Source organism: Protopterus annectens, chromosome 9.part0, assembly GCF_019279795.1.
Source record: "Protopterus annectens isolate FY-2018-M chromosome 9.part0, PAN1.0, whole genome shotgun sequence".
Taxonomy (NCBI): Eukaryota; Metazoa; Chordata; order Ceratodontiformes; family Protopteridae; genus Protopterus; species Protopterus annectens.
The window spans coordinates 1,521,839,373-1,521,865,918 of NC_056743.1; the positions used below are offsets into that span (position 1 = coordinate 1,521,839,373).

The 26,546-nt window shown below is 45.1% G+C and overlaps 1 protein-coding gene across 1 annotated transcript in view; it reads right to left on the reverse strand.

Annotated features, from left to right (window-relative positions):
- GNL1 (G protein nucleolar 1 (putative)) overlaps positions 1-26,546 on the reverse strand; it is a 969,220-nt gene that overhangs the window by 484,537 nt on the left and 458,137 nt on the right. The window contains exon 6 of the mRNA XM_044084464.1: positions 26,339-26,546. Coding sequence (XP_043940399.1) covers positions 26,339-26,546 — 208 coding nt within the window. The remainder of the gene's footprint in view (positions 1-26,338) is intronic.

The following is a 26,546-nucleotide window of genomic DNA, read 5'->3' on the forward strand; positions in this document are numbered from 1 at the left end:
TGTGTGTGTGTGTGTGTGACCTGACCAGACTTTAGTACTATTGGCTGCCACTGTATTTGGTGGGCTGCTTAATTATAATTAAATACAGCTGCAGTCAACTACTTCCCCTTTCTTACTTACGTTGTTGGTAACTGCTGCATACCTAGAGGTGGTGTTCCCGAATCCTGAACATGATTCCCAAATCCTGACTAGCGACGGTGAGTTACTTTAGATTTTGCTGGTCTATTCGAGCATCTTGAGTCATACAGCATTTTGCGGCAGTATTTTATCTGTTTGTGCAGTCCATTCCAGTTTACCAAAATCTGATTGGTGTATTTCTGCCATCGCATACGTCATGTTGCCTGGCAACCAGACCCAGGTGGAATCGGATGAGCAATGAGCTGAAACTGAGGAGTGTTTTGGAGGTGAGTGCCAGGGATTAACTGGTGGGTTTGTTTGAGACACGTTTCGGACAGTAGATTAATGTGCTACTGTGACTGCAGGGGGAGAGACGGGGGGGGGGAGATGGGGACGGCAGAGAGAGAGAGAGAGATGGAGGGGGAGGCAGAGAGTGAGACCTAGCCCTCAAATGTCCAGATTTTTGCAGAATGTCTAGATTTTTGACTTGCATTTCGATCCATTTCTCATAAAACAAAAAGTTATGTACTCACCATAACGTTTGATGTATGTAGTCCATCTCGCCTCACACATTCTTACCCGTGGGTTCAGAGCCGAATATCAGCTCCGACTCGGCCGACTTTTCTAGCTCGAAGTCTCTTATTGGCTGGGCTAAGCAGGTATCCCATGGTGCACTGCTCCATATCCCCAGATCTAGTTTGCTGCGAAACTCATTCGTACCCCATGCATACACAACATCCAGGAAAAAGAATAAGCCAAGTAGGGGAACTGCAGATGAACACCCTAACCTCCAAATCCTCCAGGAGGGCGGAAGGTGGGAGGGTAAGTAAGAATGTGAGGTAAGATGGACTACATACATCGAACGTCATGGTGAGTACATAACTTCTTGATGTTATGTAGTCTTATCTCGCCTACATTCTTACCCGTGGGACAGCGTTCCCTAGCACCTACATCCTGGGTGGCTCAAAGGAAAATACTCCTGAGAACTGTGGAGCCAAAGGACGACCTGCCCCTAGAAACCACGTCCAATTTGTAATGAGAAACAAATGTGTGAGGAGAAGCCCAAGTAGCCACAGCACATATATCATCCATTGACAATCTGGCCTGATAGGCTGTAGATGTAGAAACAGCCTGAGTAGAGTGAGCCTTGACCAGAAATGGCAGATCTTTTCCTCCTGCTTGGTAGATGAAAGAGATACAACTAGATATCCATCTGGACAGGGTGACCTTGGAGACCGTGGACCCCATTCTGTTTTCCGAAAAGGAAACAAAAAGTTGATCAGACTTCCGAAAATCTTTTGTTCGGTGTAAATAGAAACATAATTGTCTGTGTACATCCAACTGATGAAATCTAAATTCTGCCTTGTTCGAAAAGTGAGGAAAGAACACAGGCAACTCAATGGATTGATTAAGATTAGACACAGAAGCCACTTTAGGAAGGAACAAAGGGTTTGGTCTAAGAGGGACCCTGTCCTTATGGAAAATTAAGTATGGAGGTTTGATGGAGAGAGACTGAATTTCTGAAACGCGCCTTGCTGAACTGATTGCTGTTAAGAAGGCTGTTTTCCAGGTCGAGAATTTCAATTCACAGGTAGCTGCAGGCTCGAAAGGTGGTAAAGTAAGGGCTTGTAGAACAAAATTGAGATCCCACGGCATAATTGGTTCGGAAACCAGGGGATGGAGCAACAGAGTACCCTTCAGGAAAGCCTTGCATAATCTATGAGCCATGAGACTAGGCTCGTTAGTGACATGAAAATTAGAGATAGCTGCCAATTGAACTTTGATGGTAGCTGATGCAGAACCCTGATGGAAAAGCATAGACAAAACCTCCAAGATTGAAGCGATTGGAGCTGCGCAAGGATCAATGCCTCGGGTATGCGCCCAGATAGAAAACCTCTTCCATTTACTAGAATAAATCTTTCTAGTAGATGGTTTATGAGAGCACCATAATATATGAACCACTTCCGGTGAGAATTTATGAAGTCTAACTAACGATGGAAGTGGAGTAGCCAGGCTGTCAACCGGAGGGTCATCAGGGAGGGGTGGAACTGTCCCGACATGTGTGTCAGTAAGTCTGGTTGAGGGTCCAGAATCCAAGGAGTGTCCACAATGTATGGCTGAAGAAAGGGGAACCAGACTTGGCGAGGCCAGTGTGGAGCAATCAGAATAATTCTGCTTCCCAAGGATTGCGCTTTCTGAATCACCTTTGACAGCAAGGGAAATGGAGGGAAAGCATAAAGCAGACCGGAGGGCCAATCGTGAACCAGAGCGTCCCTGGGTGACTCCCCCTGTGGGGGGATCAGCGTGAAGTAGCCGCTGCATTTCGCATTGAGGGGGCTGGCAAAAAGGTTGCAGCAAGGCTGACCCCATCTGTTGAAGATTCGCTTTGCAACCAGGCGATTCAGGGATCACTCGTAAGGCATCATAATAGCTCTGCTTAGCCTGTCTGCAATCACGTTGGACTTCCCCGGAATGTGCGTTGCCACCAGAAACCGTTGGGAAGTTACTGCTCACTGCCACACTCGCATGACCTCTCTGCACAGAGGGTAAGACCTGGTTCCCCCTTGCTTGTTTAGATACCACACCACTGACATGTTGTCAGAGTGTATTGCAATTGTCCCTAGAGGCTGAACACTCTGAAGTGCCTGCAACGCGAGTAGCACTGCTCTCATCTTTAAGATGTTTATATGCAGATGTATCTCGTGCTCTTGCCACGTGCCTTGGACTGTCCTGCCAAGATAATGCCCCTCCCCCACAATCTGGGAGGCGTCCGTGGTCATCGTGGCAACCGGGATGGGTGGAACGAAGGGCCTTCCCCCGTCCAAGTTGTTGGTGCAAAGCCACCAACCGAGGTCCTGCTTGCATTTGTGAGCGAAATGGGGTGAGAAAGTGGAAAGCTTTGGAGAGACCATTGAACAAAGAGGAGCCATTGGAGAATTATCATGTGCAATCTCGCTAGAGGAACCAACATGATAGTTGCTGCCATGGTCCCTAGGAGTTGGAGAACCCATCTTGCCTTTGCTTTCCTCAGGGGCATCAGCATGTGTATATGTTGTTGTAAGACTCTGATCCTCTCCTGCGGTAAAAATGCTGGCTTTCCAATGGTGTCTAATTCTGCTACTATAAAGGTGACACGCTGCGAGGGCAATAAGGCAGATTTTTCCCAATTTGTTATACACAACTGGTGACAGAGTGACGGTAGCGTCCCTGGTTTGAACTAGTTGATGCCTGGTGGGGGCGGTAAGGAGCCAGTCGTCCAGATACGGAAACACTTGGAATCCGTGACGTCTCAAGTGAGCCGTCACCACTGCCATACACACTTGGTGAACACCCTGGGGGCTGTGGAAAGAGACCTAAGGGCAGGGCTCGAAACTGGAAATGACTGGCTCCCAGCCAGAAGCGTAGGTGACTCCTGGATGCCCTGTCCATTTTCACATGGTAGTAAGCATCCTTGAGGTCGATGGAGCACATCCATTCCTCCTCTCCCAACAATGGGAGAATCGATTGTAGTGTAACCATTCGGAACTTGGACTTCTGTACATAGTTCTTCAGTTGGCTGAGATCTAATATGGGTCTCAGGTCCCCTGTTCTTTTTGGCACCAAAAAGAATCTTGAGTAAGTCCCTAATCCGATTTGGTCTGAGGGGACACGCTGGATGGCTCCTTTTTCTAGCAGCTTTGAAATCTCTGAGGCTGCTTGATCCCTTTGACTGGGTGGAACATCTGGGATTTTTCTGAATGAAGGGGGGTCTGATGTAAACGGAATGAGATAACCTCCGGAAATTATCCGTAATACCCAGCGGTCCTGGGTGATGCTTTCCCAGGCTTCCGGATATAATCAAATTCAACCCCCGACTGGCTCCGGATAAGCACAGCCGGGCACTCCCTCAGGAACGAAAGTAGGGAGAGCCACGAAAGGAATCGCGGTCTCCCGAATTGCGGGGGGCCCCTCTGCCTCTAGGGCGGCGTCTCCCTGAGTAACCTCCCGCTCCTCTGCCTCTGGAGTGGGGCTCACCTTGTGCGACAGGAAAAAACCTCTGTGATCTTTTGAACCCCCCCCCCCCCTGGGCCTTGGGGTAAGGCCTGGAGAGAAGGGAAAAACGGACCCCTACGGCAGACCGGGTCTTTCCCTCTTGCTCGCGTCTGGTGAGGGTGTCTTTCACTTTGGTCCCGAACAAAGAAGAACCATCAAAGGGGGCGTCAGTGAAGGAAGACTTGAAGGCCTCCACAAAGTGACACAGGCACAGCCAGGCTTGCCTTCTAAGGGCGACCTCTGAGCTTGCTGCCCTACTCGCTCCCTCGGCTGCATACGAAATGAGCCGCATTGATGAGCTGACAATGGAATTGAGGGTAGAGACCTGGGCGTTAACCGTCTGGGACACCACCTCAGGAACGTTACCCGCAAGAGTATCTCCTAACTCTTTGAGGAGATCTCTCTGGGGCCGAGTGAAGTGAGACAGGTAATTCAGCGACCGTAAGGTAAAGGTTGCTGACGAGAGGGTACACTTCCCGTACTGGTCCATGGTCCTAGACTCCTTGTTAGGAGGATGGACAGAGGAAGAGGACTCTGCAACTTCCTTCTGAGTGGCTGCCGCCACCACCATGGCATCAACAGGGACTCCTTTAGACAGAAACTCTTTGCCCTGGGGGCAGAAAGAAACTTGTTGGGATGCCTGGGCACAGGCTCCACGGAATCAGGGTTTTCCCACACTCTTTGACATATCAGATCAAGGAGTTCGTCGAAGGGTGGAGACACCCAGAAGGCAGAGGGCTGAGCACCAAAAGCCTTAAGGAATACTGACTCCTCCTCGGAAGGGGCTTTGGACGGCCAGTCACCTCTTTGTTTCAATATCTCCAGGATGTCGGAGAAGGAAACATCATCAGAGGATGACTTAGCGGACCCTTCAGATTCCTCGAGGTCAGTATCAGAGGTGAGAGACTCATCCTGGGAGTCTTTGTGCTTCCTCTTGCACATTTTCTTTCTAGGGGGCTCCTCAGGCACGAAGTCTGAGGGGCCCTCAGAAACTTGGGGACCACTCGTGGGGGTATCCCTAGGCCCTGGTGCTCCGCTGTCCATGGATAGGCGGTGATCAGAGGCTCTCACCGGAGTGGTGGGGGACAGAGTGACCGACCCGCCTGACGTAGCTGACGATCTGGCCAGCACGGTCTGCATAGCCTCGAAGGTAGGCCCCCCGAAACAGAGGAGCGACCAGCCCTCAAAGCCATGACGGGGGGGTCAGAGTTCCCTGAGCCGAGGCGCCGAGAGGAAGACTCGGAACCGAAATAAGCCTCGAGATGTCCCCCTCATGCCGGACTGAGGAATCCCGAGTCCCAAACCCTGAGGACGGAACCGACGGGGTCAGAGCCGATGTCAGTACCGAAGGAGCCAAAGGGGCCATCGGAGCCGACATAGGAACATCACATGGCGCGGGACACTCCGGCTCCAAAGACAGAGATGTGCTTGGAGGAAGAATGATCGAAGACCGAGTCGGGACAGGCTCCGGAGCCGACTGGGCCGGAGCCGAAAATAATTTTGCCAAAACCGGTGACTGTAGGAGCCTCTGGACCACCCTATCAACATCCACATCCGAAAGGGTCCTGGAGGATTTGGAGGACAGGGAGGGAGATCTAGATCTCCTCTCGGGAGAGACTGGTCAGACTGGGTGATCGGCTCTGAAGAGGCTCCAATATAATAGGAGCCGACGCTGGTTCCATCAACACCGATACCTCCTGCGGCCCCGAGGACAGTGGAGCCGAGGAGGTCAATGCAACTTTTGCAACCTTCTCCTGAGGCTCCGATGAAGCTGACGGAGCCAGAGATCTCTTTTTAGGCTTGGATGATTTAGACTTAGCACTGGGAGAAAAATCTACGGCCTCTTCGATAGAGGGTTTCAAGAGTCCCTTTAGGATCAGCTTATTCTTTCTCTCTTGGAGCACTCTGGGACTGAAAGCATGGCAAAAGCTGCAGAACTCCTGCAGATGAATGGCTCCCAGGCAATAGGCACAAATAGAATGCCCATTGGTGATGGACATTTTGTACTCACATTTAGAGCACTTTTTAAAACCGGAAGGTTTGTGCTCTTTGGAATCTTTAGACATATTCACAAGAAACACGAAAAATGCAATGCAAGAGAAAGTCTGACAGGAAAACCTACAGACACTCAACCACAAAAAACACAGGAAACAATCAAAGTTGAAACAGTACACACTATCTGGAGAGACACACAAACCAACTAGGTCAAGAGACCTCCAATAAAAACATCAAAGACTACAAGGGCTGAAAACAGAAAATTAAACCTCTAATTTAAACGGTTTGACACACAAACGGGACAAAAGGACTAGGTCCTCTAACTGAAAATGGGCCTAGCCCGAGGGAACAGTTATCGGGATACCACAAAACCAATACACTACCACAAGGCTAAACAACACTAAAGACAATGGCTATGAAAATAGCTTTTTGTTTCAGAACAATAAACTTTTTTAAGACAAGAAAAAAGGTACTTAGCCACAGCCAAGCGCGAGACCACGTCCGAGCAACACGAGCGGCAAACGAGATCTGGGGATATGGAGCAGTGCACCATGGGATACCTGCTTAGCCCAGCCAATACGAGACTTCAAGCTAGAAAAGTCGGCCGAGTTGGAGCCAATATTCGGCTCCGAACCCACGGGTAAGAATGTAGGTGAGATAGGACTACATAGCAAATCACCAGCAAATCTTTGAGGACCTAAGTCAGAAACTAATAGCAGACATTTGATTTTCAGACTTCATACTGGGTGGGAGGTTGGTATAATGGTTAAGGTATTTTCTTACAGACACAAGCTGCACAGTTTAATTCTCACATGGAGCAACTGCCTAAGCTTAAAATGGCCCACAGTGGCAGTTAGCCTATCTATGAGCCTATATCCTTCAGAAAATTCATGCCAATGCAAAACCTGTTACTCTGTCAACCTTCTAAGTTTGTAACAGCAATATTTAAAATGTGTCCCTAATTTTGTCCTCCCATTATTTGTGGCTTTGTCCAGATTTCATACTTTAAGAGGTTGACAGGTATGGGGTGGGATGGGGGGAGAGATGGAGAGACAGCTCTCAACTGTCCAGATTTTTGGCTTACACGTTTGGTCCACTTCTCATAAAATTGTAATTTTCTGGCAAATCACCCATTAATCATCGAGGACTGAAGTCAGAAACTAACAGCAGACATTTGATTTTCAAACTTCATACTGGGAGGATGGCATAATGTTTAAGGTATTTCTTTTACAGACACAAGATGCAGGGTTTGATTCTAACATGGGGTAACTGACTAGGCTTAAAATGGCCCACAGGGGCAGTTAGCCTAGTAGTAATCTATGAACCTATGTCCTTCAGAAAATTCATGCACATGCAAAACCTGTTATTCTATCAACTTTCTAAGTTTGTAAGAGCAATATTTAAAGTGTGTCCCTATTTTTGTACCCACCCCATTATTTCTGACTTCTATGTCTATGAACCTAACACCTCTCAAACAGATTTTGGTAGAAGGTCCAGATATTTGCCTTATATTTTTTGGTCTGTTCTTCATAAAACATGCTTTTTTGGCTAAACGCTGAGGATAGAAAGTGTCAGACTCCATATCCTTCAGAAAATGCATACTAACACAAATCCTCTTCTAGCAACTTTCTAAGTTTATCAGAGCAATATTTAAAATATATCCCTATTTTTTTGTCTCCCCATTATTTTATGCTTTGCCCACATTTCTTGCACTAAGAGGTTGAAAGGTATGGCGATGAGCGTCTCTGCCTGGGTTGTCACACTAGGGGGAATTGGACAGGGAACTGCGAGTCTAGGTGTGTGTGTGTGTGTGTGTGTGTGTGTGTGTGTGTGTGTGTGTGTGTGTGTGTGTGTGTGTGTGTCCCCACAAGTCCAAGCGAGTGTTGGGGAGGGGGGGGGGGTTGCTTGATGCTATCTGGTGTTTGTATATGTGAGAATGAGATAATGGGCTAAACAGTAGGGGAGATGTTAAATACTGCTGTTACAAACAAAGTTACTGGAATAACTAGATCTATGTTAGCATGCATTTTGTGTGTGTCTGTGAGACAGAGTATTACAAAGGCCTAAAAGTAGGGATAGATTTTTAAATATTGATCAAAAACCTGGACAGTTGCTAGAATAATTGAATCTGTTAGCATATATTTTGTGAAGGATATAAAATCTGCATTCCAGACCAAGTGAAACATGGTGGTGGAACAAAGACTGAAAAATAGGGACAGATTTTAAATATTGCTTTTATAAACTTAGAACATTACTGGAATAACAGCACCTGTGTGTGTGTGCGTGCGTGTGTGTGTGTGTGTGTGTGTGTGTGTGTGTGTGTGTGTGTGTGTGTGTATATATATATATATATATATATATATATATATATATACACACACACACACACACACACACACACGACCCATGGGAATAACTGGATCTACTATGTTAGCATGCATTCTTGTGTCTACAAAGACCCCATGCTGGAGGCAGGTTTTAAATACTGCAGTTATAAAAAAAACTGAGAAAATTACAGGAGTAACTGGATCTGTATTTTGTGTGCATTTTGTGTGTCTGAGAACAAAGACCCAGTAATAGAGATAGAGACAATTTTTTTACACAGTGCTCTTATAAACTTAGAAAGTGCTGGAATAACTGGATGTGTGTTAGCATATATTTGTATTTGAACAAAGATGCCAAAATAGGGTTTGATTTTAAATACAGCTGTTATAATCTGAAAAAGTTGCCAGAATAGCTGGATCGGTGTTAACATGCATTTTCTGTGTGGTGGTAACATGCATTTTCTGTGTGGTTGGTAGAATAACTGGATCTGTGTTAGCATCCATTATCTGTGCGATTAGAAGAACAATCAGATTTGTGCTAGCATCCATTTTTGTGTGTGAGCAAATCCAAACATAGGGGGCTCATTTTAAATACTGCTGCTATAAAGTGGAGAAGTTGCCAGAAGAACCAGATGCGTTAGTATGCATTTTCTGAGGTATATGAAGTCTGCACAAAACCAACCATGGTTGGAGGGGAGGGGGGCAAAGGTCCGAAAACAACAACAGATTAAGTACTGCTTTTAATAAACTTAGAAGATTAACAGCTTGCTATTATTAGTTGCAGAGTTTCACTGTTTTGCACTCTGTTTCATGTGGTTCTTAGTGCACTACAGTTTTAATAATCATGCATATTTGAAATTTCTGTTGTATTATATGCGGAGATTCACTTTGGTTTGTGTTTACTGTTTAAGTCAAAAGTAGTATAGCCATCTTCATGTTTGGTAAAGACATACCAATGGGAAAGCTTTTCAAAGAGTGACCCAGCGCTACTTCATGTCTTGACTGTCATAGCCTTAGTTTAAAGGTCCTGTGCTGTTTTCTCAGTGCCGTCAGGCACTGTTGGCTGAAAATACTTAACACAAATACATCAGCTGGGGAGAATTATCTGAACTTTTGTAGCATGAAGCAAAAGGATACAAATTCAGAGGTGTGCAGCACCATTAGCTTAGACAGAATTGCAGCGTTAAAACTCACTATCCTGTTGCTATTGCCTTACAGATGTATAATAGAGCGGAACAAGAGAAAAAAGCTGTCTATTTGTGTTTGTTTTTTCTGCATTATACTGCGGCCGTTGTGGCATCTTGCATTATACCATATTTAGGTTGAGTGGTGTGGTGACCTTCTGTGTAAAAATATAAGCTGACTACAGATTCTCCATTGCTCATCAGACCTGATGCCTTAAAAAGTTGCTGTCACTGTTTTAAAGCTTCTCTGGATAACGGATCCTTGAATGAAATATTGGCAGGTAAGCCTGCTTTAGGCTTCAACATGCCTGGAATATTAAAATGTCCTGGTCATTTTCCTACACCTAATAGAGAAAATTAGAGTTGCTGGACTTGTACTTACTGAGCATTCCGGTGATTTTTTTTTTTTTTAATGCATTCTTGCTGCTTTGGCCTACTGTAATGCTAGCATCCAATCTGTGACTGAATCTGAGATGTAGCTGGGCTCCACTAGCCATCTCCATGCTGCATGGCTTTGAAGTACACGTGGCAGCAATGCACATTTTTCATGTACTGAGAAAGCTTTTTCCAAAAATAAGCCCCTGGGCAGTCAGTTTTTCACTGGAATGCTGCCTGTAGAAATTTAAGTTTGCATTGCATTGCCCTAACTTTAGCAGGCAGAAGAAATGTGCATTTCTGATAGTGTGTGTGTGTGTGTGTGTGTGTGTGTGTGTGTGCGTTGTAGAAATGGAGTCTACTCTGAAACGAAAACAAATATCAGGTACACAGCAGAGGAAGAATGCTTGACCAGAAGAGGGGCAGCACAGCTGTCAGCAAGTTTAGCTACCTTCCTGACTCAGTAAATTAAAACCCATTGTGCATAACAGAACTGGATTAATCTAGCCAGGGCATTCCTGCAACTGTTAGTTTGGATAAGGTCTGGTTTCTGTTTCTGTGCCTTAAATAGCCAGTGTTTTAAATCAGATATATCTCTTGCTCAAGCTGTTGCAGACAGACTGACTTACTGCTTGCTGTGATATTTAGAAAAGATAAGAGTTTATTCTCAATTATCGTCTGCACCTTTGATTTAATATGTCTGTAATCTGTACAACTGTATGTCTTGGTAGCTTTGAGTTGCTCGCCTGTAGTATAAAGTTGATACTGCCCCCCCCCCCCCCCCCGTCACATTACATCAGCTCATTCTACTGTTACTAGTGAGAACTTAGCAAAGGCCCACCCCTTTAGCTTCTGCATATTGAATTATCTCATTATCTTCTCTCTCTTTTTTTTTTTTTTTTTTAAAGTAGAAAGTGAAAACCGTTTACTGGCTTTCCTGGAACTAGTGTAGTCCAGATACAGATTTGCTGTATCCAGGACTTTTTGTAAGCTTCTGAACAGTGCTCTTCAGTTTTTCCCTTAGATCTGCTAGCTCTTTGCTCTCCTGCACTTTTACTAGCTTATTAGTCTAGCACTTTACCAGACTTCTTGTAGCAATTATTGTGGCATACAACAGTGCTACCAGTACTAAACGTTCTACAAGGAAACAGCTCCAGTACTTGTACACCACGAACAATTTTAAAACAGAAAACCAAATGTAGAGTACTCCAGTACTTATTATTAATGCCCACCCCTCAGGGCATGTCTAAAGGTCAGTTCCCTGTGCTTTCTCCTATTAGCCTGGTGAGCTTGGGCATCCTGAGGCAATGTAGCAACTGCCTCATGTACACTGACAACCCTCTCCTCTTACCTCCCAACACACAGACTTGCGAGAGATGCACTTATATATCCAAATTTAAAGCCATGGACTCTGCAGCCAAGACTGGAATAGCTGGTCAAGAGGAGAAGGTCAACACTTGCACCACACCACATGGAACACACAGCCCTCCAGAACACACACCAGCACTGCCATCACGCAAAAACACAAACCACATACCCACCTTCGTGGAGGCTCTCAATAAAAATCTACAAAAAAAGCAGAGACAGAAACGTACTTGACCACCACAAAACAACACTAATCATGAGACACATAACTCTCCTAAACAGTGTGCCACTCCACCAAAGCCCACAAGCAAAACAGCATGCCCAACACACTAGTCATAGGTGACTTGATAGTGAGGCACACTAGTCATAGGTGACTCGATAGTGAGGCACACTGATGTCCCACTCACTAGGTTGAATAAGGAGAAAGTAACAGCCAGCTGCCTGTCAGGTGCCAGGATCTGGCACATAACGTACGCACTCAGGTCCCTCAACAACAGGTAGAAATATGACTCTGTCATTGTACGCGAGTGTGAATGACCTGAGACGTACCTCCCTGGATTACATGAAGAGAGACATGGAGGAGCTCTAGGATTATGTAGCCCAGACAGGTATGACCCTAGCCCTGAGCAGCCTCCTACCACCACCCAGAATGATACCACAGTACAAACTGAAAATGACAGATTTCAACAATTGGCTAAGTTTCTAGTGTCATTCTAAGGGGATCCAGTATCTGTCTGCTTGGGATGACATGATTGACAGACCTAGATGCTTTAAAAAAGTAACACCGAGAGAGTGGGAATCATGTAGGGAGAGTTCATGTGGATAAGGACAGTTCATGTGGATAAGGACAGAATGACAGGTGAAAATGAAGACAAAATATTTTTTGTAAATACATTTTCATCATTTTCTGACACGCACAGGAAGTTAGTAGATAGATTTTGGCCTATTATTAGCAATTATGTAAATTTTAAGGGGTTGTTCGTTGAAAGGGTCACTATTTCATATAGTAGGTTTATGAATTTAAAGGAGCTGCTTAATATGGGTGAAGTGGAAAATGTCAGAAAAGTGAGTTTCCCATGTGGCAGGTACAAAATATGTCGTAAGATTAGAAATTTGAAATGGGGTCAAAATAAATGGAAGGTTATACTAGGCCCAGGATCGATATAATTGTGACTCTTGGGGGGTGGTTTAACATCATTGGTTGTGGTTGTTCCCCCACAAAATGGTACATAGGACAAACTAAAAGGGCAGTGAAAAAACGTATTATGGAACACTTAGGGGACATTAGGAGGGCTAGATTAGACAGCCCTGTAGCAGATCATTTTAGAATGTTTCATGGAAATTCAGATTCTAGTTTCTTTTTCAGGGTGTTGGCTAAACCCCCAGTTTGTCAAGGGGAAGAATTCTTGAGTAGGTTGCTGTCATTGGAGACAAAATGTATTATTAATTTTGGCACTTTACATCCCATGGGACTAAATTTGGATATTAATTTGAATCTGAGGTGAGGTATAGGTAAGTATAATAAACTAAATCTATTTTAATTTTTAAGTTTTACTAAGTGCATTGGGATTTTGGGTTGGATGTATTGTCACTTTAATATTTGCAATTGCACTTTGTGAATTTGTTAATTGATTCCCATCATGTATTTATCTATTTAATTTATTCAATTAAGTGTGGTATAAAAATATGAGCCATGTGGTGTATGAATTATTCCTTGAAGGTGTAAGCTGAGGTACCAGATGCACCAGTAAGTTATGATTTACTCCTGTGTGTTTTTCGGGGCTTTTGAAGGAGTTTGTGTTTTTGTAGAGCTAGATGCTTTGCCAGAGATGGCCTGCATCTGTCACCTCTGGGCTTCCGGATACTGGCCAAGGCCCTTGCCACCCCTATAGTGCCTTTTTAAGGTGGTGTTCCAAAAGCCAAATTACCACCGTAACAGCTACAAACAAATACAATCTGAGGATCAGGCTGCTTAATGCTAGAAGTCTAAATCTCAAAATGCACTCGCTCAAAGCACTCCTTAAAATGGAGAACACCGACATTTGTGCTGTAACAGAGACCTGGTTCAAGGCAGCAGACAGCACCCCTGCACTACCAGGTTATAACTCATTCCATACCTTCCGGCCCCAGAACTTGGACTAAAGCTCCAAAGGCGGTGGTGTTTCTACATTCATACAGGATGCACACACCCCCAGTCTTGTAGCCCAACATAATGCATCAGAGAAACTTCAGGTGCAGCTAACATTGGATAGGACAGCGATTCTGGTCGTAGCCTACTATAGGTCCCCAACCATGACCCAAGACTCACACTCCACGTTCTAAGCACCCTTAAGAATATTACGGTCCAACCCAACACTCTCATACTGGGTGACTTCAACTACCCCTCCATTAACTGGGAAAAGTACTCGTGTACCAATACACTTGCCCAACGTTTCCTGGAATTCATTAATTCCAATGCCCTGGACCAGCTCATTCTTACCCCCACTAGAGGTAGCAACATCCTTGACTTGGTCATTACTAACATGGGCGACCGTTGCTCTGTACCAATAGTCAACTCCTCCCTGGTTAGATCTGACCACAAACTAATCACCTTGGAAATCCACATCCCTCCCACCCCCCAACCCCTGCAAAGGTAACCACCATAAAAAGCTTCTCCAAGGCTAACTCTGGGCTTCTAAAAACAGAAGTGGCTAACTTCATGGCACCCATGCAATTGGAGAACAGCTGCATGACCGCCGAATCATACATTAATGCCCTGTACAAACACGTACACAAATGCATGGATCTCGCCATACCCAATAGAACCAAGATGCTCTCCTCCACAAAAAGGAAGCCAACCTGGTGGTCCCCTGCCATAAACAAACTCTACAACAAAAGGAGGAAACTGATGAGAAATAAAGTGAAGTCCCAAGGCTGGAAAAACTCCCTTATCAGCCTCAACAAAAAGTTGAGATTCCTCATCAAATCCTCTAAAGCTAGCTATGAAAAACGAATTTGCAGCAGATAGTAAAGACAACCACAAGGTCTTCTATAGTTATGTAAACAATCTCCATGGCAATACCCAAATTTGCTCGGAGCTGTTGCACAATGGCACCTCCGATACAGAGTCAACAGATATTAACAATACACTGGCCGACAGATTCAGTGCCAACTTTACCCCTCTCTCCCCCCACCAAAGGACCAATCACAATACCAGTAGATTGCCAGGCACCCAGTATTACTGCTGCACAGGTTAAAACAGCACTGTCCAAGGCCAAGAATACAGCTTCCATGGGACCTAACAATATCCTTGGCTGTGATCTACATGGAGTACAGAGCGAACTGGCATCTCACCTGTGTGCCCTGTTCAATCACAGCCTCACCTCAGGCTTTGTCCCTACCAAATGGCGCACTGCTACAGTCATCCCTCTCCACAAAGGAGGAGCAACTACAAACCCTGGGAACTATCGCCCCATTAGCCTGACAAGTCTGATATGCAAAGCTATGGAACGCATCATCATGGACCTAATAAACAAAGTTATAGGGAACCTCCAAACTCTGGATCCCACAAAGTTTGGTTTTGTGAAGGGTAGATCATGCCTACTCAACCTGGTCAACTTCTTTGAGTCGGTCACCAGAGCTGTGGATGAAGGCAAGGTGGTTCATACAGCCTACTTTGATCTGACCAAGGCCTTTGATACCATTTCCCATTTAGAATCATAGAAAAACTCACTAAGCTAGGCATCAACCCCTATATCACTAGGTGGGTTGCAAACTGGCTCACAGATAGAACCCAAAGTGTGAAAGTAGCTGACTCCAAATCAGGCTGTTAACCAGTCATGAGTGGAGTCCCACAGGGTTCAGTCCTGGGTCCTCTCCTGTTTGGTATCTACTTCTCTGAAGTTCAGGCCAACACGAAGAGACTCTGGCTGACAACGTTCGCAGATGATTGTAAGTTGGGAGCCATAATTAACTCCCTAGAGTGATGCTGACATCCTACAGAAAGGCCTCACTGAAACCAATGACTGGTGTCAGAACCATGGCCTTAAGCTCAATGCCAAAAAATGTGTCATCCCCTTTGGGAAAAACCCAGTTCCCATGAATTACCACATCGATGGTAGTCCAGTGAACACAGAAGGCGTCACAAGAGATCTGGGAACACAGGCTGACAGTAACCACTCTTTTGACCACCACACTGCACTGTGGTCAGAAAGTCCTTCTATGTGGCGCATCTCATTACTAAGGGTTATGCATCCAGGAAGAAAGAGGTCATGGTCTTCCTCTACTCTTCCCTCATTAGGGCAATCATAGAGTACAATGGCCCATTTGGCATGTACCTCACTAGATACCTACGACTGGAAAGGCCACAAAAATACCTCACAAAGAGGATCTTAGTCCTTAAACACTTCTCCTACATGGACAGACTAAAAAACTAACTATTCTCTGTCTCATATCACCTACTTCGAGGCGATCTCTGCTTGACTTACAAAGTCATGTCGGCCCCAGCTCTGTTAGAAATGCTACATCTAAAGAAATTACAATCCCTCCATACTACATGCTCCAGAGACCTCACCCTCATTACCACAATAAACAAAACAAGTTGAAGGGACAGTTTCAAAACCAAGAGACTGCCCATTTTATGGAACAGACTTCCCATACATGTCAAGCAGAGTGCCTCACTGGCCCTCTTCAAGAGAAATCTTGATGAGTGGATGGGAAATAGAAAATTCACCCCGGGGATCACTCCAGTGGCTCTCCTTGACAGAGGTACTGGGAACTAAGGTCGTGTGGCACGATGCCAGGGTAATCCTATGGGCTAGGCTTGTAAAGGCTCCAGGGCCATTAGCCTAGTACACACCTATGAATCTATGAAGTGTAAACCACTACAATGTACAGACCTCCAAATTCAGCCTTATAATGGTGACCTGCTTTTTGAGAGACAACAATGCACGGCATACTTGGTATGTATGTAGTAGACCATTTTCTCACTTTTCATTCATCATTGAAACTATCACCATTACCATCCATAGCACTGTATAAATGAACACCTCAATGGATGGATTTTGGAAGGATCCTTTAAATGACAGTTCAGTGCACATGCAACAATAATGTTTCAAGCATGTTACCTCCAAGCTTTGCTGTGATTGTCATGCATAACTTGTCATTGCCTCTATATTATGTAGGCAGCACTTTTTGAGGAGAGATCTGTAGAGCTGCTTATATTCTGTATAATAAGAAACTAAGTGGGTTCTTTTCAGAAGTCAAGCCGAAAAAACGTCGGATCTTGTGTTACCTGCAGTGGTTTCAGACGGACAGTACAAAACTGGGTACATTTTTTTGTTTGTTTGTTTTTTTTGATTGTGGAAAGCTGCAGTAGTCCTTTTATCATTCGGAAGTAATAAGATTATTTGTTTTAGGCATGTCATGGAACCATCAGTGCCTGTGGCAGCAGAAGAGCTGGGTGAAGGACAACTTGCTATAGGGTAAGGCATTCTGCAGAGCAGTGTAGATTATGTGTCAGTTTACAATGCCTTATTACAAGCTCTTTTAGCAATACTTCTAATACATTGCAGCAATCATTCTGAGCAACTTTCCCCTTTATTTTATAGTCACTGTGACACAGTGAAAGTACCAATGAGAGGAGTTGCACAACTGGATGTTCCTGGAGAATCAGCTGTAGGTCCTCAAAGCCCAAACAGCTTTCTTCCAGCTGATTCTGAGAGTCAAGAATCAACAGCTGTGACTCCATCTGGAAGTCCTAAATGTAAGGAGGCCTGTGCTACATCCAGTAGCACCTATGAAATCACTGACGTGATCGAAGTGGAGACCAAGATGGAATTTGATAAAAGGAAATGCAAGATCCTTCAGCAAGATCTTCAATCAAGTGCCATGACAGTGGACTACACAAGTACTGCAGCAGGACACATGCAACTCATCAAACATTCTAACACACACACTGCAGTTTGTAACAACATGAATGATGTTATAAAATATTATGACATTGACTTGTATAAACGTGGTCATCTTACAGACAATGACAAAAAGATCATCTTGACAATGCAGTGGGTACCCCTGAAGGCTTTGAGGTCCCTAAGAATTTCATGGGGTATTCTGGAAGCCAGCAAAACAGAAGATTCAGTCCACAACTTCGGCATGAATTCCAGTCTGCAAAGTATTCACAGAGTTTGGATGGGGTCTTCTGCGGTCCATGCTCTGTCTTCAACTCAGTTAGAAACTGTGTTGGTCTCTACGCCTATGACCAATTGGTCTAATGCAAGGAAGAGTCTTGAATGACACAGGAAGGCAAAGGACCAAGAAAATGCACTTGCACAAAGTCAGAGGCATTTCTAGAAGTATGCTCTGGCCAACTGCAAACAGCTTATCAGTATATTGCATGGAAAGATAAGTTGCAGGAATTAAATTATTAATCTTACTAGGTTACAGATCCAGAGAAAATTTTTAAGTAGAGTTAAAGAAGCAAAGTTCTTTAGTTTAATTGCTGATGGAATAACTATCTCCTGTAAAGAGCAAGTGACTCTACGTTATGTTCACAGAAGTGAACGAAATGTAGGAATCCATGAAGATGTCAATGAATTTGTGGTAGTGCACGACACCACAGCAAAAGCTTTAGCTGACCTCTTTTTACAGAGACTCATGGCATAGGTTGTGGACAAGGAGCTATTATGAGGGCAGGTCTATGACAGAGGAAGCAACAGGTCTGGCCATTTTAATGGTGTACAGGCAAGAATTCGAGCCCTGTTTCCAGAAGCTGTGTACACTGCCTGTAAAACACACAAGATCAACACTGCCACAGTTCATACATGTGCAATGCGTGACAAGGCAAACTATCTTGACACCTGTATGAAAATAATTGCAATGTTAAATTTATCTGCTAAACTTCACAATGAGTATTTAGCCCACCTTAAGTAATTCACACAGTTCCTATGTGAGGACGAAGATGAAGACAGAAGTACTTCACTTCAGGTTCCTGGCAACTCCTGGTGGATGAGTCAGGCTGATTGCCTGCAAGGCTTCAAGATTAAATATGTCATTCTTGTCACCACTTTCGAGAGTATTGCTGAGTATGACAAAGATGCTGACAGGCATCTATAATCTTATCACAAGATTTGATTTAATTGTACCTCTGTATGCATGCTTTGGAAGATGATGAGAAAGTGGTGGAATTGTACAATGCATACAAGACTGACATATCCAGTCTTCCCAGTTTCAAAAATGACCTTAACCAATGGGTGGCCAGATGAAGAGCAGTTCCACAGGACAAGCTGATAATTGGCATAAATTCCACCCTACAGCAATTGACCCCAGCATTCTGTCCAAATATATACAGGCATTAACAATTCTGGCCACCATGCCTGTGAATGTTTCCTCTCCACAGTGATCACTCTGGGCTCTAACATGTATTAAGAGTTGGCTGCAAAACACTGTCTAATGTACATTTAAGTGGGTTGGCCTTGATGCACATACATGATGACATCGATGCTGATATCACACAGGTGCTAAAAGACTTTGATCCATGTAATGATCACCAACTTAGCGTCTTTCCTAGGTAATACAGCAGACCATCAGGATGATGGCAGGTGGGTACTCATGGCTGGTTGTACATTTTCATGTGCTGACAGTATACTGCGGACTTGTGGCCTCCCCTTTTGACTGGTTTGGACTGGATTGTGGGCTGCTTACTGCGAATGGTTTAGGTTGCTTTTTTAAGGTATCAAAACCAGAGCAGTCATCAGCTGCCAGCAGCAGTTATTGTCCACTGTGGTTGTGTGGTGTGGGACTGGCTGCTGGGTTCCCCTTTTCTGGCTGGTGTTTGGTGGTGTGACTGGACCTTTGCGGGGTTGGTATATGGTGGTGTGAAAGTGGACCTCTGTGTGACTGGGTACCTGAAGTGGCAGACGGCTTGTTGCAGTGAATAGATCAGACTGTGTCCCCCTGTTGACTGGGCTGTGGGCTGCTGCCTGCAAATGGTTTAGGCTGCCATTAAATGCACCTAAACCACAGCAGCCAACAGTCCAGCCCAGATGGCTTCTCTTTGGACTGGATTGTGGGCTGCTTATTAAGAATGGTTTAGGTTGCTTTTTTAAAATATCAAAACCAAAGCAGTTAGCAGCCGTGTGGTGGTGAAAAAGAAGTTATGTACTTACCATAACATTCCATGTGAGTTGTTGTTCTTACCTTCATTATTATTGATGGGTTCAGAGCCGAGAGTCGGCCAATTTGCAAAGCTCGAGGTCTCTTACAGCTCGAGGCCAAAGCCCTATCCCACAATGCACCTCTACATTACCCAGATCATGTTTGCTACCAACTAGAGTAAAACCTACTCCAGATTTCAAGGAAATCATACAGACCACTTGTGAGAGGAAACTCCTCCTCAGGAGAACCAAAACCAGGATAGAACCTCTTGAACTTCCAGACATTGGATGGCGGTAGGTGGGGGGGGTCGTAATAATGAAGGCGAGAAGAACAACTCACATGGAACGTTATGGTAAGTATATAACTTCTTTATGTGAAGCTGTTCAATCGCGCCTTCATTCTTACTGATGGGTAGCGACCCCAGTACCAGAATCTTGGGTGGCTCACGGGAGTACCTGCTTAAGGACAGTAGACCCAAATGACGCTCTGTCCCTAGAGGCCTTGTCCACTTTGTAGTGAGATATAAAGGTATGTGGCTTTGACCAGATGGCAGCTGCACAAATTGAATCAATATGTAGCCTGGTCAGAAAGGCTACAGAAGTAGAAACCGCTCTTGTAGAATGAGCCTTGATTTTGTCATGTAATGCAATGCCTGCTTCATGGTAAATAAAAGATATACAATCAGAGAGCCATTTAGACAAGGTAGATTTGGAAACTGGTGCACCTTTTTTAGAATCCGAGAAGGAGACAAACAGTTGATCATCCCTTCTATGGTCTTTTATCCTGTCCAAATAGAAGCAAAGTTGTCTATGGACGTCAAGTTTGTGAAGCATATATTCCAACTGATTTGAGTGATTGGGAAAGAAAACAGGTAATTCAATCGTTTGATTAAGTGTGAATTCTGAACAAACTTTTGGTAAGAATGATGGGTTTGTTCTGAGGGAAACCCTATCTTTGTGAAATATTAAATACGGCTGCTTAATAGAAAGGGCTTGCAACTCCGAAATTCCGCGTGCTGATGTAATGGCCACCAAGAAAATGGTCTTCCAAGTAAGATACTTCAGCTCACAAGAAGAGGCAGGTTCAAAGGGCAGGAGAATAATCTTGGACAAGACTAGGTTTAAATTCCATGGAGCAGTAGGAGATCTGATCGGTGGTTTTAAGTGCATCGTACCCTTCAAAAAGGCCTTGACCAACTTATTAGACATAATACCATTTTCAGATGCACCTATATGAAAATTGGAAATAGCAGCCAGTTGGACTCGAATGGTTGCTGCTGCATCTCCTTCATTGAACAGTTTTGTTAGAAATTCCAAAATATTCGAAATGGACGCCAGAAAAGGGTCAATGTTATTTTGCTGTGCCCAGATGGAAAACCTTTTCCACTTACTGAGAAAAAGTTTCTTGGTTGAAGATCTGTGTGATGACAAGAGACTATGTCGAGCCTCATCTGATAAATTCTGGAATCTGGCTATTCTGGGAATTACAGCAGCCATGCTGTCAGTTTGATGGACTGGAGAGAAGGGTGAAGAGCGCCTGATGAGTGGGTCAACAGGTCTGCCACTAGGTCCAGGATCCAAGGCTCCTCCAGTACATGAGGCTTCAGGAAGGGGAACCATATCTGACGAGGCCAATATGGGGCTATTAAGATAAGTGTCCTGCCCAGAAAACTGTCTTTCTGCAAGACTTTGGGAATCAAGGGAAAGCATAAAGGAGTTTCGGGGGCCAATCATGGATGAGTGCATCCCTCGGGGGTTGTCCCTGTTGAGGGATCAGGGCAAAGTATTTGCTGCACTTGGTGTTTGTGGAGGTGGCAAAAAGGTCGCAGCAAGGCTGGCCCCATCTGTGGACAATCATTTCTGCTGTTTCGCTCTTGAGAGACCACTCGTAAGGCAACAGAATAGCTCTGCTGAGTCTGTCTGCTATCAAGTTGGATTTCCCCAGGATTTGCGTTGCTATCAGAAAGCACTAGGTGGACTCTGCCCATTTTCATAATCTTAGAGACTCTCGACATAGGGGGCAAGATTTGGTTCCTCCTTGTTTATGTACCAGACTAAGGACATGTTGTCTGACTGGATTGCAATCATGCCTAGAGGAAGAGAGTCTTGAAAGGACTGCAAAGCTAAAAGAACCGCTCTCATCTCCAGGACGTTTGTGTGCAAATGAGCCTCGTGAGCCTGCCATGTACCTTGGGCTGTCCGTCCCTGATAATGCCCCCCCCAATCAGGGAGGCGCCCGTGATCACTGTTGCAACTGGAGCCGGGAGGACAAATGGACATCCCATAGTCACAGTCTCGGACGTTAGCCACCACCAAAGATCATCCTTGCAAGAGTTGGTAATCAGAACTGGGTGATTCATCAGTAACTCCTGAAATGTCCACTGAATAGCATCAGTGAACAGCAGCCACTGAAGAATGCGCATGTGAGATCTCGCAAGGGGTACTGCAATAACTGCTGCTGCCATAGTGCTGAGCAACTTGAGAATCTGTGATGCTGGTGCTTTTTGTCTTGGCAAGAGATCCACAATCTGTTGTCGAAGGGTAAGCACTCTTTCTGGAAGGAGCTTCAGGGACATGCTGACTGTGTCTTAAGTCTGATCCTATAAAGACTGTACGCTGCGATGGCAATAAAGTAGACTTTTCTGAATTTATTGTAATACCCAGTTGGAAATATAGATCTAAAGCAGTGTCCCTTGACCGAATAGGTTGATGCCTGGTGGCAGCGGTAAGGAGCCCGTCGTCCAAGTAAGGAAACACCCGGATTCCCAAATGTCTCAAGTGAGCCATGACCACTGCCATATATTTGGTGAACACTCTGGGGGCTGTAGTGAGACCAAAGGGCAGGGCCCGAAACTGGAAGTGACTGGCTCCCCGCCTGAAGCACAGATGATTCCTGGATGGCCTGGTCATTTTGATATGGCAGTATGCATCCTGGAGATCTATAGAGCACATCCAATTGTCCCTCCCTAAGAAGGGGAGTATGGACTGAAGCGTGACCATCTTGAACTTTGTCTTTACCACATATTTGTTGAGTCTGCTGAGGTTCAAAATGGGTTTCCAGTCCCGTTTTCTTTGGTACCAAAAAGAATCTTGAGTAAGTTCCAGATCCTTGCTAGTATGCTGGGACTGGCTGGATGACTCTTTTTTTGCAATAGGTTTTGGACCTCTATGGATGCCACATCCTGTAGACTGGGTGGAACGTCTGGGATTCCTTTTGTTGGTCTGGGTCGTGATAAAAAGGGGATGGAATATCCCCTGGATATGACATTTTGTATCATCGGTCTTCTGAGATATTTAGCCAGGCGCTTAGGTACAAAAACAAACGTCCCCGACTGCCTCCAGAGCAGGACAGTCGGGCCTCCTTTCTGGAGTGCTGATAGGGCTTCCCAAGGAACTGATCCCTGTCACCCTGGTTCTGCGGACCCCCTCTGCTGCGTGGGTGTCGTCTTCCACCATTGCCTCCCCCTCTGCCCCTGGAGGAGGCTTCACATTGTGAGTTCGGAAAGGCTCCTTGGGTCTTACTGAACCACATTTTCCCTCTCCGTTGACCTTTGGGATAAGGTCTAGTAGGGGTAGAAAAACAGACTCCTACGACAGATTGAGTCTTACTGTCTTGCTCAAATCTGGTGAGGGTCTCTAACCTTTGGGCCAAACAAGGAAGAACCATCGAAGGGGGCATTCACAAATGACGACTTGAAAGGTTTTGCAAAAGAACATAAGCGCATCCAGGAATGTCTTCGCAAAGCAATTCCTGTACCTGCTGCCCTACTCATTCCATCAGCTGCATAAGACACAAGGTGCATGGAAGAGTTTACAAAGGAATTGAGGGTAGCAAGCTGAGACTTCACTTTATCCACCGCAGAATCGGTTAATGCACCTTGGAGAGCATCTCCAAGCTCCTTCAGGAGATCTCTTTGAAGCCTTGTGAAGTGGGTTAGACAGTTCAATGACCAAAGGGCAAAGGTCGTGGAACTGAACATGCGCTTCCCGTATCTGTCCATGATCCTAGACTCTCAATTAGGAGGATGGACAGTCATAGAAGTCTCCGACATCTCTTTCTTAGTGGCTGCCGCCACTACCATGGCATCAACAGGTATGGGTTTGGATAAGAAGGACTTATCTTGAGGCACTGAAATGTATTTGCTGGGCGTCCTAGAGGGACAGGCTCCATAGAATCCGGTGACTCCCACGCCCTTCAAAACAAAAGATCCATCAACTCATCGAAGGGCGGAGACAAAGAGGTGCAGGGTCGGAACCCAAAAGCCTTCAGGAGCACCAATTCATCCTCGGTAGGGTTTAGGGGCTGCCAGTCACCCCTCTGCTTAAGGATCTCAAGGATTTCCCCAAAGGAGATATCCTCAGAGGTGGACCTTGGGGACCCTTCTGATTCCTCCAAATCGGTGTCCGACGTGATGAATTCCTGGGGGGAATCTAAATGTCTCCTCTTACATAACCTCTTCCGAGGGACCTCCTCAGTGGGAATTTCTAGGCAGGTCTCGGAAGAGGGGTCCTGAGGCTCTGGGTCCTTACGCTTATGGTGAATCAGTGGTAGCAGAGAAGATTCAGGCACTTTTCGGGAGGAGGTGGCCATATCAGAGGTTGGGGCAGTCCGGGGAGACAAAGCCCTCCTTGTGGCATTGAAGGCACCACAGCTCCGATGCGAGGAAGCACCCGGGCCCGAGGACACCAAAGACTTCTCTCGCACCAGAACCGCCGGCTCCAAGCCAGAGGTAGGAGCTGAACTCATCCGTGCCGAAGCCACAAGAGGAAGAGTTGGAACAGATGTATCGGTTCGACCCCCCCCCCCCGAACAAACAGGAGACTGTCGGCTCCCAGGTTCTGCCGCTGGAGCACAGGACATCAGGGTTGTGGGTACTGACAGGTCAGAACTGAGTGTCGGTACCGACGGTTCCACAAACAACTGAATAGCCTCCTCCAGCTCCGATGTCTCAATTAGAGTCAGAGGAGGAGCAGAAACAACAGGAGAGGACTTTGTCAGTTCTGAAGCTGCTTGAGTCGAAGCAGCCATCATTTTAGCTAGAGCTGGATCCTGTAAAAGTCTTCATACCACTCGATCCACGTCCGAATCAGAGAGTCTGGAAGCCAGAGAGGAAACCACCGACAGAACCGGTGAACCCAGAATCGGGGATCTCAAGGTAGGAGATACCGGTTCCAAGACTGGGGACCGGCTCCTACCAACTACCTGTACAGTCGGTTCCGAAGACAATGGAGCAGAGACAGGAGCTTTCTTAGAAGATTTCGGAACCGAAGAGCCCTTCAGACCCGAACTAGTCGAAGAAGCTGGTGAAGAAGGTTTTGGTTGCCCCAGAGCACAATCCAAGTCTGACTGGAAAGCAGACTTAATCCACGCTCCACTAACTTACGCTTCCTTTCAGCCAAAACTCTAGAGCTGAACCCATGACAAATGGAGCAAACCTCCTGTAAATGGACCTCACCCAAGCAATACACACATGTGGCGTGGCCATCAGTTATCGACATCTTCTGATTACATTTAGGGCATCATTTAAACCCCGATTTTGCCTTCTCAGACACAGTAACAAGAATACAAACGTCAGCAAGGAAAACAACAATACTCTGTCCAGCAAATGAAACTAAGCCTAACCGGCTACAGGTACAAAAAGGCAGCTTACTGTAGCTTCCAAATGTCTACAACAAACACAGAAGAAGCCTAACAGGCTAAAGTAAATAACCGAAAACAGCCTAAAAACGGCTAAGAGCCTAACCGGCTAACAAAAAAATTGCAAATTAGCCAAACGGCTAAAGACAGAAGAAGAAACGCAGGGGCCAACGCCCAACAACTAGACAGAGATTTATGTCAAAAAAGGATCTATCATCCGAAATTGTATAAACTGACCTAACTACAAGCCTATACAAATACTAACAAGAAAAAATAGGATCTGAAAATTTTAGCACAAAAATTTAAACTTCTCTCTCCAACAGCCTGAGCTGTAGAAAAACGTACAATCAGTTGTAGCGGCAAACTAGATCTGAGGAATGTAGTGGTGCATTGTGGGATAGGGCTTTGGCCTCGAGCTGTTAAGAGACCTCGAGCTTTACAAATTGTCTGACTCGGAGCCGAGGATCGGCTCTGAACCCATCAGTAAGAATTAAGGCGAGACTGAACAACTTCACATTAGACCTTTCTGGAGTTGTTGTGTGGTGGTGTGAATGGACCTCTGTGTGAATGGCTACCTTGATGTGGTACAGAGGCTTGTTGCTGTGAATCACTGCTACTAAATGCCAGTTAAGAGTGTTCATGGACATCTCAGACTAAATTTTGGCAGGGCAGCATGGATGCATGGGGGGCGCGGTACCACACCTTGGAGTACAAATTGAAAAAAAAAACTGTCAATACCCCTGCCCACAACAAATGCATTATTCAATGAACTAATTAAAATATCATAAAACCTGCCACATAACAGGTTTATATACATTTCAAGAAACAATTTAAAGGCAACTGATGCTGTCAAGACGGCCAAAACAACGGGAATCTTAGGAATAATGCTGGCTGCAATTAAACAGCTACTCCCATAAGACAGGAGTCATGACACCATATGTTCAGGTAGCCCACAGCAAAAGTATATCACATCTGAAAGACAGCTTGCCAGTGAATAAGAGGAGAACTGTCACATAAACCATATATGATCAATGAAACCAGAAAACTAACAGAAGAAATACAAAACAGAACAAATCATGCAGTCATGTACATATTCTGATAAAATAATAATTTCTGAACTTAACAAAAAATGGATAAAGTGATAGAAAAATGTAAAACTACTGTGGATCCTATTACCTGTACTAGGATCAAAGACATCCTGTGAATCTCTGGGGTATGATGTAAAGCAGATGATGTGTGCCTCTGGAAACTTAGACTGAAAGTAATGTTTCCAAGCAACTACCAAGGATGGTGCAGCCAAGTCAATCTTATTTAACACTAAGATTAGATTTTTCTTCATGTCTTTGGTCACAAAGTCATAAAGAGCTGGTGAGAAGTGAAGCAC